At 42.4% G+C, this 16,302-nt stretch overlaps 1 protein-coding gene across 1 annotated transcript; it reads left to right on the forward strand.

Moving 5' to 3' along the window:
* Window positions 1–6,767: 6,767 nt before the first annotated feature.
* Window positions 6,768–16,302, forward strand: LOC115608792 (opsin-VA-like). Its single transcript, XM_030488116.1, is given in 5 exon segments — window positions 6,768–7,128; window positions 8,666–8,876; window positions 9,488–9,605; window positions 15,107–15,346; window positions 16,120–16,302. Coding segments are annotated over 5 exon segments (1,113 nt in total).

Raw genomic sequence — 16,302 nt, forward strand, 5'->3', positions numbered from 1 at the left:
TCGGGAATCTGTGGGGTGGGTGCTAACACTCAGAACACCCTCAATCTCATCTGATGAAACTTAGCTATGAAAGAATAACAGACTTGGCCCCAAACAAGTAGAAATAAAACTGAGTAGAAAGAAAGAAAATGCTATGTTTGATTTATATCACACTAATGAGATGCCATTGGCTGGATAGTGGCTCTTACTGATTTTGTTCCATTGAAGAATTGCTTTGGAAAACTACCTGAGGAACTGGAGACAGTCCTGAGGCTGATACCTGAACCCAGAGTCTACTAATGTGCACGAATGTTCAAACTCAGGTTTTAAGTAGACAGCTACACACTTCTGACCTTGTCTGTGAGGTCTTTGTTAATTTAGAATTGATGGCAGTGCTTGCATGAATCTTCATGAAACCAATATTAGAACCTCCGATCTTTTATTGTTTTCCTTGAACGAGTAATAACAAAAGGAAATGAATGTCTGTTGTCTTTTACCAGGCATGCACAGCTGCAGAGTGAGAAAATGTCACCTCTCAGTTGGAGGGAGAGCACAAGTTACTTTGTGACCCGCTGCTGTTTGAGTTCTAAACAAGACAAAAATTGGACTTAGCTGCAGAAATTAAGTTTAAAGTTGAATGTTGTAGAAAGAGATTGTGATGACTACAGGAGAAATAGAGAGGGGGTTGTTTGTTTGGTTTTGTTCTGCTTTTTTTGTGCGTAGAGGCTTCCTCTTGCTGCTGTTAGGTTAACTGTTCACTGCAGAGCCAGCACAAGCCTTCCCAAGGACTGGCAGCTGCTCTGCCAAGGCTGGGGACAGATTAATTTTTGGAAGCAGTTCTCATTTTGATACCACTTCTGTCTTCCACAGTCTCCAAATTCCCAGCCAAGGCTGGCCCCAGTGCCTTTCTCCTGTGTGAGCCTCAGTGCCTCTGCTCCATCCAGAGGCTGGTCATCCCAGTGACTGCACCACGCAGGACTGCTCCGTGCACCCCGGTACTGTTTGGGGCTGGCTGCCCTGTGGTCACAGCCCTTCATGCTCCACCAGTGCATGGGAGAGTGACGTGCAGCATGGCTGGCCCTGGCTGGTTGAGAGGCATCTCTGGCATGCCTCTACCTGTCTGCCAGATGGCAATCCTAAATGTCACCTGTAACTGATGCCCCCACTGCTCCTCAGTGGGCTAAATCAGCGCATACCACATATGCTGATGTGACTGCTGGGTTAGAGTCCTCACTGCATCCCAGTCTCTTTTAGGACTGCAACATAGAAATATTTGTTAATTGTTAAATGTCTGACAGCCAGTGTTACAGAAATTAAAATCTAGAAAAACTTCTACGTATCATCACTCTAAACTCACTCACTCTTAAGAGGATCTGGATAATCACTTAAGGGCATGTAGTGATACATTTTGCAAGGGCCTGTAGGGTCACAACAAGGGGAATGGCTTTAACCTGCCAGAGGGGAGATTGAGATGAGCTCTGAGGCAGAAGCTCTTCCCTGTGAGGGTGCTGAGGCGCTGGCACAGGGTGCCCAGAGAAGCTGTGGCTGCCCCATCCCTGGCAGTGTTCAAGGCCAGGTTGGACACAGGGGCTTGGAGCAACCTGCTCTAGTGGAAGGTGCCCCTGCCCGTGGCAGGGGGTTGGAACTGGATGAGCTTGAAGGTCCCTTCCAACACCCAGTCTGGGATTCTATGATTCTATGATGATGGTGAGAATCAATTTGAATATCGACTTTTAGGCTGGGATGAAACTAGTCATGCACAATATCATAGAATCAAGATGTCAATTTCTTTATCATATTTCCAGTGAATGCAGATATGACAAAAAATGCAAAGCTGCAAATTGTATTCTAACTTTAATTTCTTCAAAGATTTGGTCTCGATCTAATGCTGAGTTTATGGAAAATGCCATTTACTGTCTTTAGGGACTGCAAAATAAACAAAATGTATTTGATGTATCTAATAACAAGCTTTTTTTAATGATGGTTATTAAGGCTAAAGATTCTCATGTACATGATCCTCTTTAAGATTTCTTGCATGATTAAGTCCTCTTTCCTCTGAATGAGGATTTCATAATAGAAAAATCCTTTTAAATAAGAATTCTCATGTGAACAATTTTTTTACTTGGAACTGCCAGGTGAAAAACTGGAAAACAATTCACACTGATCATCTGAGGAAATACAATTTCTGAGGAAAACCAAAACATTAAGGTGTTTTGCTTATTGTGACGGTGTCAGCTCTTTCAGTGACTATTGACTTTATTGCTTACTGTTAAAAGAATGATTTCTTTTACTGGGGTATTAATGGATTAGTATCATGTGAAAGCAAGTGGGTGAAAACTTAAAAACTTGTGGAAAAACTTTCATAGTGACAGCAAAATAATTTAAGTCAGAATCAGTAAAAGCGTGAAATTATTGCCATCTTCTTAACTGCTGTTACGCAGAGCCCAGGGAACCGAGTTAGCTGCACTTTGCAAAGTATCATAAATTAAACAAAGTCTTGCCTGCTCAGATGAGGCCTCAAACTGCAAGATATTGTTAGCGTGTCCTAAGTAACTACAGCCTGCTAACAAATTATTTCCGTTTCTGATGCTCAGTGTGCGAATTAGTTTCTTATTCAGAGTATGTTTTGTTTAGCTACCAGCTTTGTTATACATCACTGGTTGCTGAAAGTCCTGTAACTATGCTGGTATCTTTCCCAGTGTAAAATGCCTCTTTTGTACACAGCTTTTATCTCTGCGCCCATTCTTTTAATGAGCTAGAGGGCAAAATATTTCCTCCAAGTCACTCAAAAGGGCAAAGACAGAATTTTTCCACTATGACAGTTCAGTGTTTTCTGAGAACAGACTTCAAACATGGTAACTGATGGCTTTCAGTAACTGCAAGAAAATAAAACTGCAGCTAAAAAAACAGAAATGGCTGGTGGAAATCAATTTCAAAAGACAGATGCCAACATGTGGAGTACTCTCTGTACAGGCAAACTGACCACCTGGAAACAGATGCTTCAGTGGCACAGCCCGATCCACTAAAAAAGCCCACTCTACTAGTGGTTTCGGGTTTTTTTTTGCATTGGCTCTTGGATCTTCAGGCTGGTTTTTAGGCAATGTATCCACCCATAGAAGCTTCTGAACAGGTTGTATGAAGTTACTTTACAATATCTTTATAATATGGTGCTGCACAGGAGTAAGACCTCGCTCCTCTGCCCTCACTTCTGATGTAATGTTCTGAATGGTTTTGGTTTAGTTAGGCAGCAGGAGGAGAATATTTGTCTAAATTTCCAGAAATTTAATTTAATAGAAACCCCATTTCCTATACTCAGGTTTCGACAGGTTCTGAAAGGATGTGGGCCTGTATTGAGAATAGGTTAATGAGATTTATCACTGCAGTCCTTTAATAGGGTTCTCAAGCAAAGTCTGCCATTAGGTTTTGCAGGTGCTTTCCTTGAACCTCTCCAGGCATGAGAAGGTTAAGTAGTTAGATTGAGACCAAATCTTTGAAGAAATTAAGGTCAGAATACAATCAGATTTTATTTTTTTTCCAAAATAGAAGTTAACTTCTGGGGTGGCCAGGTCAGTCACCAAGATGGGCACTTATGTATGACACAGAAGCCAGTTTGGTTCTACCAAAAGTGAGATCCTTCACTTCAGATCCCTACAAAACATCTGAAGAGCAGAACATGCTGCTTGCTTTAATTAAATGTGATTAAACCAAATACTTCCTGGGGACAAAGCAAATCTTTCACAGTCACTTTGGGAGTGAAGGCCACTGCTGTCATTAGATGGCAGCATCATGGGACTGTCTATCCCATGCTCAGAAGCTGAGAGAACCAATTCCAGTGCACCACTGGAAATATTACACTGACATTATAGCTCATTTCCCTGTTTGTGTCTTGTGGGACTGGTAAATTCAGGGCTAATTCCCTAAGTGCTACCTACAGTTTCAGGCACCAGATTTTTTCTCAGTTAGCACCATTCCTGTCATCCTGATTTTTGTCTTACAGGTGGAATTACTATAGACATATTACACAAGTGCTGTTAGTTACACATCCTCTTCACCTCACTGACTCTGTGTTCCCTGCTTCACCAGCAGCAGTTTAACCATAGCCTGAGGCTGTTTTCTTGTTTACTAACTTATCTCTTCATATGAAGTGTTAGTCAGGAACACCCTTGCCAAGGAGGTAAGTCGTGCTTCAGTTCTGTCCAAGAAAATGAAGACTGAAGTAGAGCAGATGTGTGAGATAAGATGAACATGGGCTCCACAGTTTGCATGTGCCCCAAGTTTTTCAGTATATGTAAGTCTAGGAAAAGGAATGTGGCACTAATGGAAAACAAGACCTTAATAAAAGGAGCTAAAGATCTTGTGATGTAAGGCTGGAGAACAGCTGTCTCTTTAAATGAAGGCTACAGACCTGAGATGCTCCTGTTCTCCCTGTGCTCATAAGGCAATGCTTTGTCTCTCTACGTTTATCTGATACTGATTTCAGAAAAATGTCTCAAAACAAAATTGAAAAAAAAATAAAATTGGGGGTGGGGGGAGTGAGGGGAGGCTGCATTGCAAGAGGGACAGCAAATGTCGAGCGAAGGAGCAAGTGCAAAGCCCTGATGCTGGAAGCAGTGTAACTGCTGTTAAGTTGTGGTAAGAGAGCATGTTGCAGAGAATCACTTTCAATGACAGAGTTGACCTGCTGAAGAAGTAAAACAAGCAAACCAGCCAAGTAAGACAGCATAGGGGTATTTTCAAAGGATTCTAAACAAAGAGGAAGCACAAGAAAAAGAGAAGGCATTTAAACTGTAACCAAGATCGTAACTCATACAAACAACTTGAACAATATGACGGCATAAAAAAACAACAAAAGAAAATAGTTATCCAGTGTTTAAAAGGGATGTCAAAGTACAGTCAACAGATTTGCAGCTTAGAAAAGTCCAGATGCTACCTTCTCTGTTGTATGCTAAATCCAGAGTTCTAGTTTCATTCTGACACCTGCAGGAATTTAAAGTCATGTAGAATTTCAAACAACATAATATTCAAACTTGATTTTAAAGTTGTGGTCAGATCTTCTGTTGTAGTATGCAGCCAGTGGAACTGTGCTGAATCGTGCCATACAAAGACTGGCTGGAGGCATTTTAATGTTGCTGTGTGTTGATCCTTGTTTTATTTATGGCAGTTTTTAATATTTCTGTTTAATAAGTATTATTTTTAATGAGTATTTTTATCAGATTTGGTCTGATTAAGCACTGTTTCTTTCCTTTTCAGCTGAGGATATACTAATCATTTAAAAATACATTTGTTATTTTGTTTATGGTAAGTAGGAGTTTGGGGGGTTTTTTAGTTACAAATATTCTGAATTTTTCTGATGCATATTTCTGCCAGTGTCCATACACTCTTTTCATTCCATTCCTGTATGCCAAAAATTTTTAACCTGTGTTAACAAAGTGTTTCATGTACAGACCAAAGCAAGTATGAACTCAAGGGAATGTATGGGCAGGCAGTGTTATTAATTTTCACTCTCAGTCCAGCTCCTGTTTGTTTATGCATGTGTTGTATACAGTGTGTGTTCAAAGCGTGAACTCCAAGATGGGAACCGGATTGCTTTTGTATTTCTGGCTCTGGTTAATACACTGAGGGTCAGATTAACAATTACGGTCCCCAAGAATTACCTCACGACACAGCTGAATGATCTCCATATTCTTGGGGTATCAACCTTAATTTGTAGAATTATTACTGACAGCCATTTAGAATGGGAGTGCTGGAATATCTGTCCCACTATTGTGTCTCATTAGGGTGCAAAGATGACTGAGCTACTCACCTTTGGAAACAAACGCAAGTAACCCTAACTGCTAATGATTATTAAAAAGTTATTAAATGACATCCAGTCGTTTTTATCAGAAATATATGAACAGCTACGAGATTTTCTGCTGCCTGTTCTCATAGTGTGCTGATTTTATTTCTTTTCATGTATTTAAAAACTCTGTATTTAAAGTATTGTTGTGCATATTTGAGATTTTAGCACTAAAGCTGCAGTTATAATCATTATGCCTTCATCAGGAATAATACAGGTTCTGTCTCTGATTGATAGAAGCTGAAATTCCACTGAATAACATAGAAAACTTACTTAATTTGGAGCTTCGTTTCTGAGGCCATAAGCTCACCTGAGCTGTGGGCAGGAAGTGTAAGTGCAGTCTCACTGCCCACTTTACAGCTGCTGTCGTTGCCCAGCATTAATCTTTTCAGGGCTGCCGTCTTTCAAGAACACAAGCCAAGTGGGAGTCTTTCCCTTGCTGTGTTCCCAGCAGCACAGGACAGGAGGACGATCACTCCACCCTCACTATTAACAGAAGGAAAATTTCATTTTTACAGTGCTAAAGGTCAAGGAGGCTTCATTTCCTCCCCGCCTCATCCCCCCAGAGCAGGAATGATCTGAGGGGTATTTGAGCGCTGCTGCTGGCTGTTGCAGAAGGAGGAAACCTGCAGCTTCTGTAGCGGGGTTTTATTACAGACAGACACAGCTGCAGCAGGAGAGAGGCAGGAGACTGCTGGCAGAGAGGGGCAGAAGTTGCTCTAAGAGATTTTCCTGCTCATCACTGTTCCCACATTCAGTGCACAGCACTAAACTTTCCTCTGACCAAAATTTTGTCTTCTGGACTATTCTGGACTATTACTGGAAAGTGAAGGCATGGAGAGTTTGTTCACACTTCTGCTGGAGACAGCAAATTTCTCCTTTTAATTCTCAATGTTATTTAGAGGTTAGAAACTCCAGTATTACACAGTATTATTTTTGCTAATGAGAGAAAATGGATGCATTCAGAGCACCTGAAAATGAGTAATTTTTGCCCAGTTCCTCTGGTCCTGCCAGATGGGATCCCTTCCGTCGTCCTTTGGACTCCATCCAGCCCTGGCACTTCAGGCTTCTGGCATCAGTAATGTTGGTGGTGACCTCCCTGTCGCTTGCCGAGAACCTGGCTGTGATCCTGGTAACTTTTAAGTTCAAGCAATTGAGACAACCTGTCAATTATGTTATAGTCAATTTGTCTGTGGCTGATTTCCTGGTCTCACTGACTGGTGGCATCATCAGCTTTTTAACGAATCTAAAAGGTTATTTTTATATGGGATACTGGGCTTGTGTCCTGGAAGGATTTGCTGTCACGTTTTTTGGTAAGCTTCATTTTGTTTGTAGTTGTATGTTCTTTTCTTTCACCTTCCTTCAATGAATTCTAGTCGCTATCCTGCAGCTTCCCAAATAGCTGACTTTGCATGCTTTTAACTCGCTGGTTCTTTCCCCAGTTAAATATATTCTCTAGTGGATCTCATGTGTGAGTTAATAACGTGTATTACTATCTCTGTCACATAGCAGTGGCTTGTTGCATGCACACTGATCACTGAATATGTTTAATATAATGAGGAAAAGCATGCTAATAGACTAACAGCTTTGGGGGGACGAGAGGGTTGGGTGAAACAGTGTCAGGGAAAAATTCTCTGTGTAACTATTTTCAAGGTTTCTATTTAGGTGCGTGCATGTATGAATAAATAACAGAGAGAGAAAAAGAGTGAGTAGCTGCTTTTAGACTGTGGAAAATATCATGGAAACATCTTACACTAGCTACCTGCAGGGTTATAGCAATGATACAGCTATAACAGTCACTCCACACACCTACCTCTTTTTGCGATTCCTTTTCTTGGCTTCGTTTTGCTAACTACACAGAAATTATTAGAAGTACTCTAACAAGGGAAATCCTCACCACACGGATCGCTATGTAAATACATCTCTGCAGAAGAAATGGAAAGTTAGTTTTAAATGGGTTCTCTACTTATAAGAGACATTCCTGCATCCCTGTTCCTGTTTCTAAAGCTTCATAGTAAAGACAGCCTTCTGACTCTTGGCACTGCTCTGAATCAAATGCATTCCTGATCTGCAGCCTGAAAAGGAGCCTCAGGTTGCTCTCAGCCTGGTTAAGTTACACAGAGAGGGAATGTTGGCAAGGGACAGTGGTGTTAATCAGTCTGTAGCATGTAAGCCATGTCCCATGAATAAAGATCAGGCTATTTCAAGGTTTTGGTGGCCAACCAGGTGATATGTGCCTGATAAACTGATAATTTGTTGTTGTGGGCAGCTGTCTATAGGTTGGAGCTTTATGACAGTCTGAAATATGACATTTCTTGCAAAGATAATGTTTTGAAGATATATTTTAATTTGTTTATTTGGAAGCTACACATCGTTTGCAGCTTTTCAGAGTAGAACTGAACGAAAAAAAGTCGTCATTGTCAGTTAAGTGGCCCAATTGGCTGCTTGGTTTTGTAGTCATTGTGCTGTAGACTGACAAATGAGACAAATATGAAAATCTTGTGCTCTTAATAAATGTTAGAATAATGCACATAAATAGCACATCCTTTTATAAACTTGGGTTGAGGGAAGAGGTGATGAAGAGGTGCCTGATGTTGTGGGTGGTCAAACACTGGGACAGGTTGGCCCAGGATGATTGTGGATTCTCCATCCATGGGCATACTCAAAACCCAATTGTACTTGGTCCTGGACAACCTGCAGTATGGACTGTGCTTGAAGGGGAGTGGTGGTGTTGAACTAGGTGACCTCCAGAGGTGCCTTTCATCCTAACCAGTTCTGGGATGTGAGATGGTGTTTGCTTTTCAGTGAATCTTCTCAAATTTTCATGCTGGCTTTGTTTTCTTCTTACAGGCATTGTTGCTCTCTGGTCTCTTGCTCTATTGGCTTTTGAGCGGTACGTTGTGATCTGCCGCCCACTGAGAAACATGCACCTGAGTGGGAAGCATGCAGCCGTGGGTATTGCCTTTGTGTGGACCTTTTCCTTCATTTGGACCATTCCACCAGCAATGGGTTGGAGCAGTTACACCACCAGCAAGATTGGAACTACTTGTGAACCTAACTGGTAAGGCCACTCTTGCAGGGTATGGTAAAGGAGTGCAACTTGCAGCTCAGGACATCTGAGAGGCAGGAATTTAAAGGAAAGGTTTAAAGATGATGTACATCTCTGCAAAAATGGATGTAAAGGAAATTGTAACAAACCTGAGCAAAATTCGCCAAGAACAGAATTAAAAATAAAAAAAAATCTAAGGGAAATCTAAAGGAGGAGCTTCCACCTCTAATGACAATAACAGTCCTGCACCTTGTGGTTTTTGTCAGGATTCACAGAGGACAAAGGGACAGGTTTTTTAAAAGACTGGGAAAAGCCCTGAGCAACCTGGTCTGATCCCATAGCTGACTCCACTTTGAGCAGGAGGTTGGGCTACATATCCCTTCCTCCCCAACTGTCCCACAGTTCTAGGATACTGTGGTCATAGGATCCTGTCCTAGCCCATGGCCAGGGAGGTGGCCCAGGGCTCCATCTGGTGATATGACTAGAGATGTAAAGGGGCACTTTGAATGAAACAGTTGACAAAAATACTAGTGATAGCCTTGAAGAGCAAAATCAGTGTGTCAAGAAATTACTAAGAACACAAGTTAGTAATACACACATAATGTATTTTGTGTTTTATACAGGTACTCAGGAGCTTATACGGACCGTACATACATTATTGCATTCTTCACCACCTGTTTTATAGTGCCTTTATCTGTGATTTTGGTATCCTATGGAAAACTTATGCAGAAGCTAAGAAAGGTAAGAAGAAGCACTTATAAGTAAAATTTCACATGTGTGTATGCAAACATTTTGAATTTTTGTGTTCAATTTTCTATAAAGATCAGACAAAAGCAGATCAAATTTCCAGGCAGCAAATGCTCTCAGTTATCATCCCTTATAATGTAATTATCCTTATGCACAGAAACTCATGTTGTGGTTAGACTTTTCAAAGTGTGCAGTTTGCAGTCACTTAATGCATCTCATTAGCCAAATCTCATACCAATGAAAGAATGTCTGCCTCATAACAAAAGAAACTGAATGACCCAGTGTTGGCCTGATTGCAATTGTTCTTCAATTCGGTGATGTTTCTTATGACTCAAACCAGGTAAATCAAAATTTAGCTTAAAATGACTGTAGATGTTATGAGTGCTAGCTAATACTCTTAAACACTTACATGCAGAATAAGTCGTAGCATAAATAATGTAATGCTGTGTAGTAAATAAAATATTAGATTGTCCAGGAACATTTAAAAGACTTGAGAAATGCTTTTGAATTTTATTTAATTATTAGGTTGACTTGATCTTAAAGAGTATATCTGCAACAAGTGAAAAAGAAGACAATAAAATAGGAAAATTCCTATTTGGGACAGGATTTGGGACAATATTATTATTTCTATTCATTGCTATTAGCTGCCTTGTCTTATTACTTTAGTAATAAATTCAGTAAATTTCTTCAATTTACTGATGTTATGAAAGTATTTGGGATAACCAAATGCTCATATTTATTCTCAGTATCATTTTCTCTAAGTGAAACAAGCAATCCAGGAGGTTCCTCGATTGTGTGGAAGACAACTTCCTCTTTCAAGCAGTAGAGGAGCCGACGAGGAGAGGTGCCATGCTGGACCTTGTGCTCACCAACAGGGAGGGACTGGTTGGAAATGTAACGCTCCAGGGCAGCCTTGGCTCTAGTGATCACGAGATGGTTGAGTTTGAGATCCTCAGGACGGTGAGAAGAGCATGCAGCAAGCTCACTGCCCTGGACGTCAAGAAAGCAGACTTTGGCCTCTTCAGGAACCTCCTTAGTAAGGTTTCATGGGATACAGTCCTAGAGGGCAGGGGGGCCCAAGACTGCTGGGTCGATATTCAAGGATCACCTGCTACGTGCTCAAGAGTGTTGCATCCCGACTAGAAGAAAGTGCAGCAGGAGGGCCAGGAGACCTCCATGGATGGACAAGGAGCTGCTGAGGAAACTTAGAGGGAAAAAAGAAGCTTATAGATGGTGGAAGCAAGGACAGGCGGCCTGGGAAGAATACAGGAGCATTGCCCGAGAAGCTAGGGACCAGGTTAGGAAAGCTAAGGCCCAGCTAGAATTAAGTTTGGCAAGGGATGTAAAAGATAACAGGAAAGGATTCTATAGATACGTAGCAAATAAAAGACAGGCTAGGGACAATGTAGGCCCTCTCCAGAAGCTATCAGGAGAACTGGCTACCATGGATTTGGAGAAGGCTGAGGTTCTTAATGACTTCTTTGCCTCAGTCTTCACCAGCAAATGCTCTGACCACACAACCCAAGTCTTGGAAAGCAAATGCAGGGACTGTGAGAACGAAGACCTTAGGCCCACTGTAGGAGAGGATCAGGTTCGAGACCATCTTAAGAACCTGAACGTGCACAAGTCCATGGGACCTGATGAAATCCATCCACGGGTCCTGAAGGAGCTGGCGAATGAAGTTGCTAAACCACTGTCCATCATATTCGAAAAATCCTGGCAGTCAGGTGAAGTTCCCAATGACTGGAAGAAGGGTAATATAACCCCCATTTTCAAGAAGGGGAAGGTGGAAGACCCGGGGAACTACAGACCAGTCAGCCTCACCTCTGTGCCTGGCAAAATCTTGGAACAGTTTCTCCTGGAAAACATGCTAAGGCACATGAAAAACAACGAGGTGGTTGGTGACAGCCAACATGGCTTCACTAAGGGGAAATCCTGCCTGACCAATTTGGTGGCCTTCTATGATGGAGCCACGGAACTGATGGACAGCGGCAGAGCAGTTGATGTCATCTACCTGGACTTGTGCAAAGCTTTCGACACTGTCCCACATGACATCCTTGTCTCTAAATTGGAGAGACATCAATTTGATAGATGGACCACTCGGTGGATAAAAAACTGGCTCGATGGCCGCACGCAAAGAGTTGTGGTAAATGGCTCGATGTCCAGTTGGAAACCTGTAACGAGTGGTGTCCCTCAGGGATCGGTGTTGGGACCGGTCCTGTTCAACATCTTTGTCGGTGACATGGACAGTGGGATTGAGTGCGCCCTCAGCAAGTTTGCCGATGACACCAAGCTGTGTGGTTCGGTTGATACGCTGGAGGGAAGGGATGCCATCCAGAGGGACCTTGACACGCTTGTGAGGTGGGCCGATGCCAACCTTATGAAGTTTAACCAAGCCAAGTGCAAGGTCCTACACCTGGGTCGGGGCAACCCCAGGCACTGCTACAGGCTGGGCAGAGAAGAGATTCAGAGCAGCCCTGCAGAAAAGGACTTGGGGGTGTTGGTTGACGAAAAGCTTAACATGAGCCGGCAGTGTGCGCTTGCAGCCCAGAAAGCCAACCGTATCCTGGGCTGCATCAAAAGAAGCGTGACCAGCAGGTCGAAGGAGGTGATCCTGCCCCTCTACTCTGCTCTTGTGAGACCCCACTTGGAGTACTGCGTACAGTTCTGGTGTCCTCAACACAAAAAGGACATGGAGCTGTTGGAGCGAGTCCAGAGGAGGGCCACGAGGATGATAAGAGGGCTGGAGCACCTCCCATATGAAGACAGGCTGAGAACGTTGGGGCTGTTCAGCCTGGAGAAGAGAAGGCTGCGTGGTGACCTCATAGCAGCCTTCCAGTATCTGAAGGGGGTCTACAAGGATGCTGGGGAGGGACTCTTCCTTAGGGACTGTAGTGGTAGGACAAGGGGTAATGGGTTCAAACTTAAACAGAGGAAGTTTAGATTAAATATAAGGAAGAAGTTCTTTACAGTGAGGGTGGTGAAGCACTGGAATGGGTTGCCCAGGGAGGTTGTGGATGCTTCATCCCTGGCAGTGTTCAAGGCCAGGTTGGACAGAGCCTTGAGCCACATGGTTTAGGGCAAGGTGTCCCTGCCCATGGCAGGGGGGTTGGAACTAGGTGATCTTAAGGTCCTTTCCAACCCTTACGATTCTATGATTCTATGAAACAAAACAGAAGGCAAATGCATAGAATATCTTATTTTCTTGTTAGGAAATACAGATTGGAACATGCATACTGCAGGTTACATCAGCATTCCTCTAAACGGATTTTTCATGATTTTCCCCCGAATGCATTTGGGGGAGAGAAGGTTAAGTGGCTCGGGGAGGTTGATTTCAGTGTCAAACACAAGAAGTGTCCCAGATTGAATGTGAACCATACCACAGGCGTGTTGCTGCTCACAGGTGCTCATGGTGAGGTAGCAAAGAGTCTGGTGGTGCGAGGGTGGGGGACATGAATTACAAGACATTGAAATACTTGAAGAAAATCATTGTTGATGATTCAGGCTCTCCTGAGATAACTTGTAAAACTACGATTCTGTTATTCTGAACATCCAGAACTTTTATCAGTATTTTATTTTTCCCTGTCCAAACCTACCCGCAGTGGAAATGGAATGGAGAGAGCACAGGCCAAAGTGGCCCTGGTGACTGGGCATGAAAGGGAGGGATGTTAATCCAACAGAGGGGGCGTGCAGCCAAGCATCCAGCACTATGATGGGTCTGCCAGAGCAGTGGCTGATGTGCTACTCGGATGCTTCAGCAGGTGCACAGAAAGGGCCATTTACTTCCTCCAGGATAGTTACTTAAGAGGCTGCAAATTAAACCAAAAGCAGGTGAGATGAGATAAAAAGGAGGCAGAGAAGGAAAATGTCACTGTCAGTCACAGCAGAAGCCAGTGAATGGTCCATCTTGCCATTTGGGTCAGGTCAGGATATCTTCTAGAAGACTGATCTGTGCCATATAGTGGGTCCCAGCATTGGCCCGGAGCGACTGTCTTGTGATCTCAATGGGCTGACTTTCTCACTCCTCTTTCTGTTATCCAGAAAGAATAGCAGCAATATTAAAGAAAAGAATAAATCACACTTCTCAGGAAGTTGTGTGTTTCCCATTGCCTTTGCAGCTCAGAGGCCTGGCAGACCACACAGCTGGGAGATGCTGGGGCAGCCTCAGGACATCACATCACAAATGATTTAGGCATAGCCTGTGCTAGCCCTTGCCTTTGGCTTTTGCTGGCTTTTGCAGTGATGTAACAGTGTGAGTCGGCTTCTGTTACTCAAAATAGCTTAAAACAAACTCTGGTGTAGAAAAGCCAACTGCCTGGAATATATTCTTTAAATTTATAATAAATTGCCATAAGGTTATATCTCACAACTAAGCTAAATTTTTCAAATCCAACTGCAGTGAACAGAGAGACCCAAGCACCAGAACTGGTGTCTTGATGTTTCCAGCCAACCCACTTCCCAGATTTTGACTGCCATTTCCCATGTTTGCCACAGTGCAGACTTGGTCCTGTGTGGCATTGGTTTGTCTTAGAGAAGTCTGCTAGCCCCTCAGTCCCTGTGAGCCCAGCTTTACAATGCCAATAGTAGCTTTCACTACAACTGCAAAACTAATGAAATAAAGAAACCTTAGGAAAAGATCTAATTAACAGTTTACAATGGAGATAAATTATTATGGCACTATTCCTTTGTTTGCAAGATGGTTCCTTATCAGTTTCATGTTCTCAGATTTAGAAAGGAGGCAATCTACTGCCATCCACAAAAAGCCATAGTTGAGAAAAAGGCCAGGCTGAAGTGAGACAAGGATGAAACAGCCAGGAGATTGTGCAGCCGATGTAGCTCCGTTGAAGCTAGTGATGTGTGGCAAATCGTATCACCCAAAAATGTAGCCCTAATTGTTTCATATTTTTAGAGGTAAGTTATTGTCATCAGATGATACCAGTTGCTCATTCTGTCAGGATCATTGTTTCTGAATAGAGGCCAAATCTTGTCTCTGATCTGACTTAAAAATCATTAGGATTACTTTTCTCACAGATGGAATTTAAAGGTATTTCTGCACTGCCTTGAGGTGGGCTGATGCAGCACCCATGAAGTTATCTGAGCTAGATTAACTTTTGTGAGGCTAGGCAGCAAACCTGTGCCACCACTTCGCTGCTTGTGGCTTGGCTGAAGTCTTGGGAGTGTCTCTACAGGCTACAGTTGTGCCCGACTGCAATTAGATTGCTACACAGAGGTTGCCCTAGTAATTGCTTTTTGCTCTCACTTTGAAAATAAAAATATAAAGATACTTCAGCAAAGGCAGTGACAATGTACAGTAATTCATGTCCCTCAGCAGTAACACTTGACACCCTGTGGTCCAGCAACAGCATCCTTATGTGCTGTCATACTCAAGAAGAGTAGGTCTTTACTTCTAGCATGGCAGATTGTTAACCTGCTCACTAAATTCACTGGTTGGAGGCCTTGTTGTTTTCTAGAATCTTCTATTCTTTTCTTTAAAGGTGTCAGATACACAAGGCAGGCTGGGAACTACCAGGAAACCTGAAAGACAAGTGACTAGAATGGTGGTTGTTATGATCATTGCCTTTCTAATCTGCTGGATGCCGTACGCCGCCTTTTCTATCCTGGTCACTGCATACCCCTCCATTGAGCTGGATCCTTGTCTGGCAGCACTTCCAGCTTTCTTTTCCAAAACAGCTACTGTTTATAATCCAGTTATTTATGTCTTTATGAACAAACAGGTACTGTATGCTCTCAAAATGTCTTTAACACTGATATTTTGTTATTTTGTCTTGCTTTATAATGAATTATTTCTACCTATCTACTAGGTAACTATGTTAGCTTTTATGATATGCTAGCATTGCAATATCCAGCGTTTAGAACTAAAAAAAAAATAATGACTGTAACAGGCATGTTAATAAACTTGAATAGACTTATGCTATGTACCTACTAAAAGTGATGGCACCAAGCAGAATATAAGCATGTAAGTGAAAAGAAGAAAAATAGTAAAGTGATTGTTGAATAAGAAGTGATGAATACATTTATTTTCTCAGTGCTGCAGAGAAAGCTATTGCTCATCTCGCATGCTATGGACAGTACCCTGATCTCCCAGTGCGTGGCAGATGTCTGCTGGTTTTCCCTTGCTCATAGATATGAACAGCATGGAAACAAACCGTCTTTGAATAGCTGGGTGTTAACATATGAAAGCAACTCATGAGCCTGGAGAAACAACCAGTTCTGTCCATTAGATGTGGTTAGTAACAAGCAGAAGAGGAGACTTAGTTTTTCGAATAAGATTTTCCAGTAGTCTGCGTCTTTTTAGAGCATTGTTATTTCTCAGTTTTAGAGTTCTTCATGGTGGTGCAGGCAGATATATTGTATGGGGCTATTTCTTTATACTCCCAACTGACTCAGAAGAGAATTTCCAGGAGTTTTAGCTAAGACACAGACTGCTTTATAGAGATATTGTAAAATTCCACATGTGTTTTGATTGATCTTTTTTTCAACTTTCTAGTTCAGGAAGTGTCTGATTCAAATGTTCAGCTGCAGTGCCATAGAAACTGCAGAGTCCAACATGAACCCAACTTCAGAGAGAGCAATGCTAACCCAAGACAAAAGAGGCAGTGAGACGTCCACCATGGCAGTACGTAGCACCATTTCTAAGAGGAAAAATGGAGATGAACACAGCAATTGCTGA

Source organism: Strigops habroptila, chromosome 5, assembly GCF_004027225.2.
Source record: "Strigops habroptila isolate Jane chromosome 5, bStrHab1.2.pri, whole genome shotgun sequence".
NCBI lineage: Eukaryota > Metazoa > Chordata > Aves > Psittaciformes > Psittacidae > Strigops > Strigops habroptila.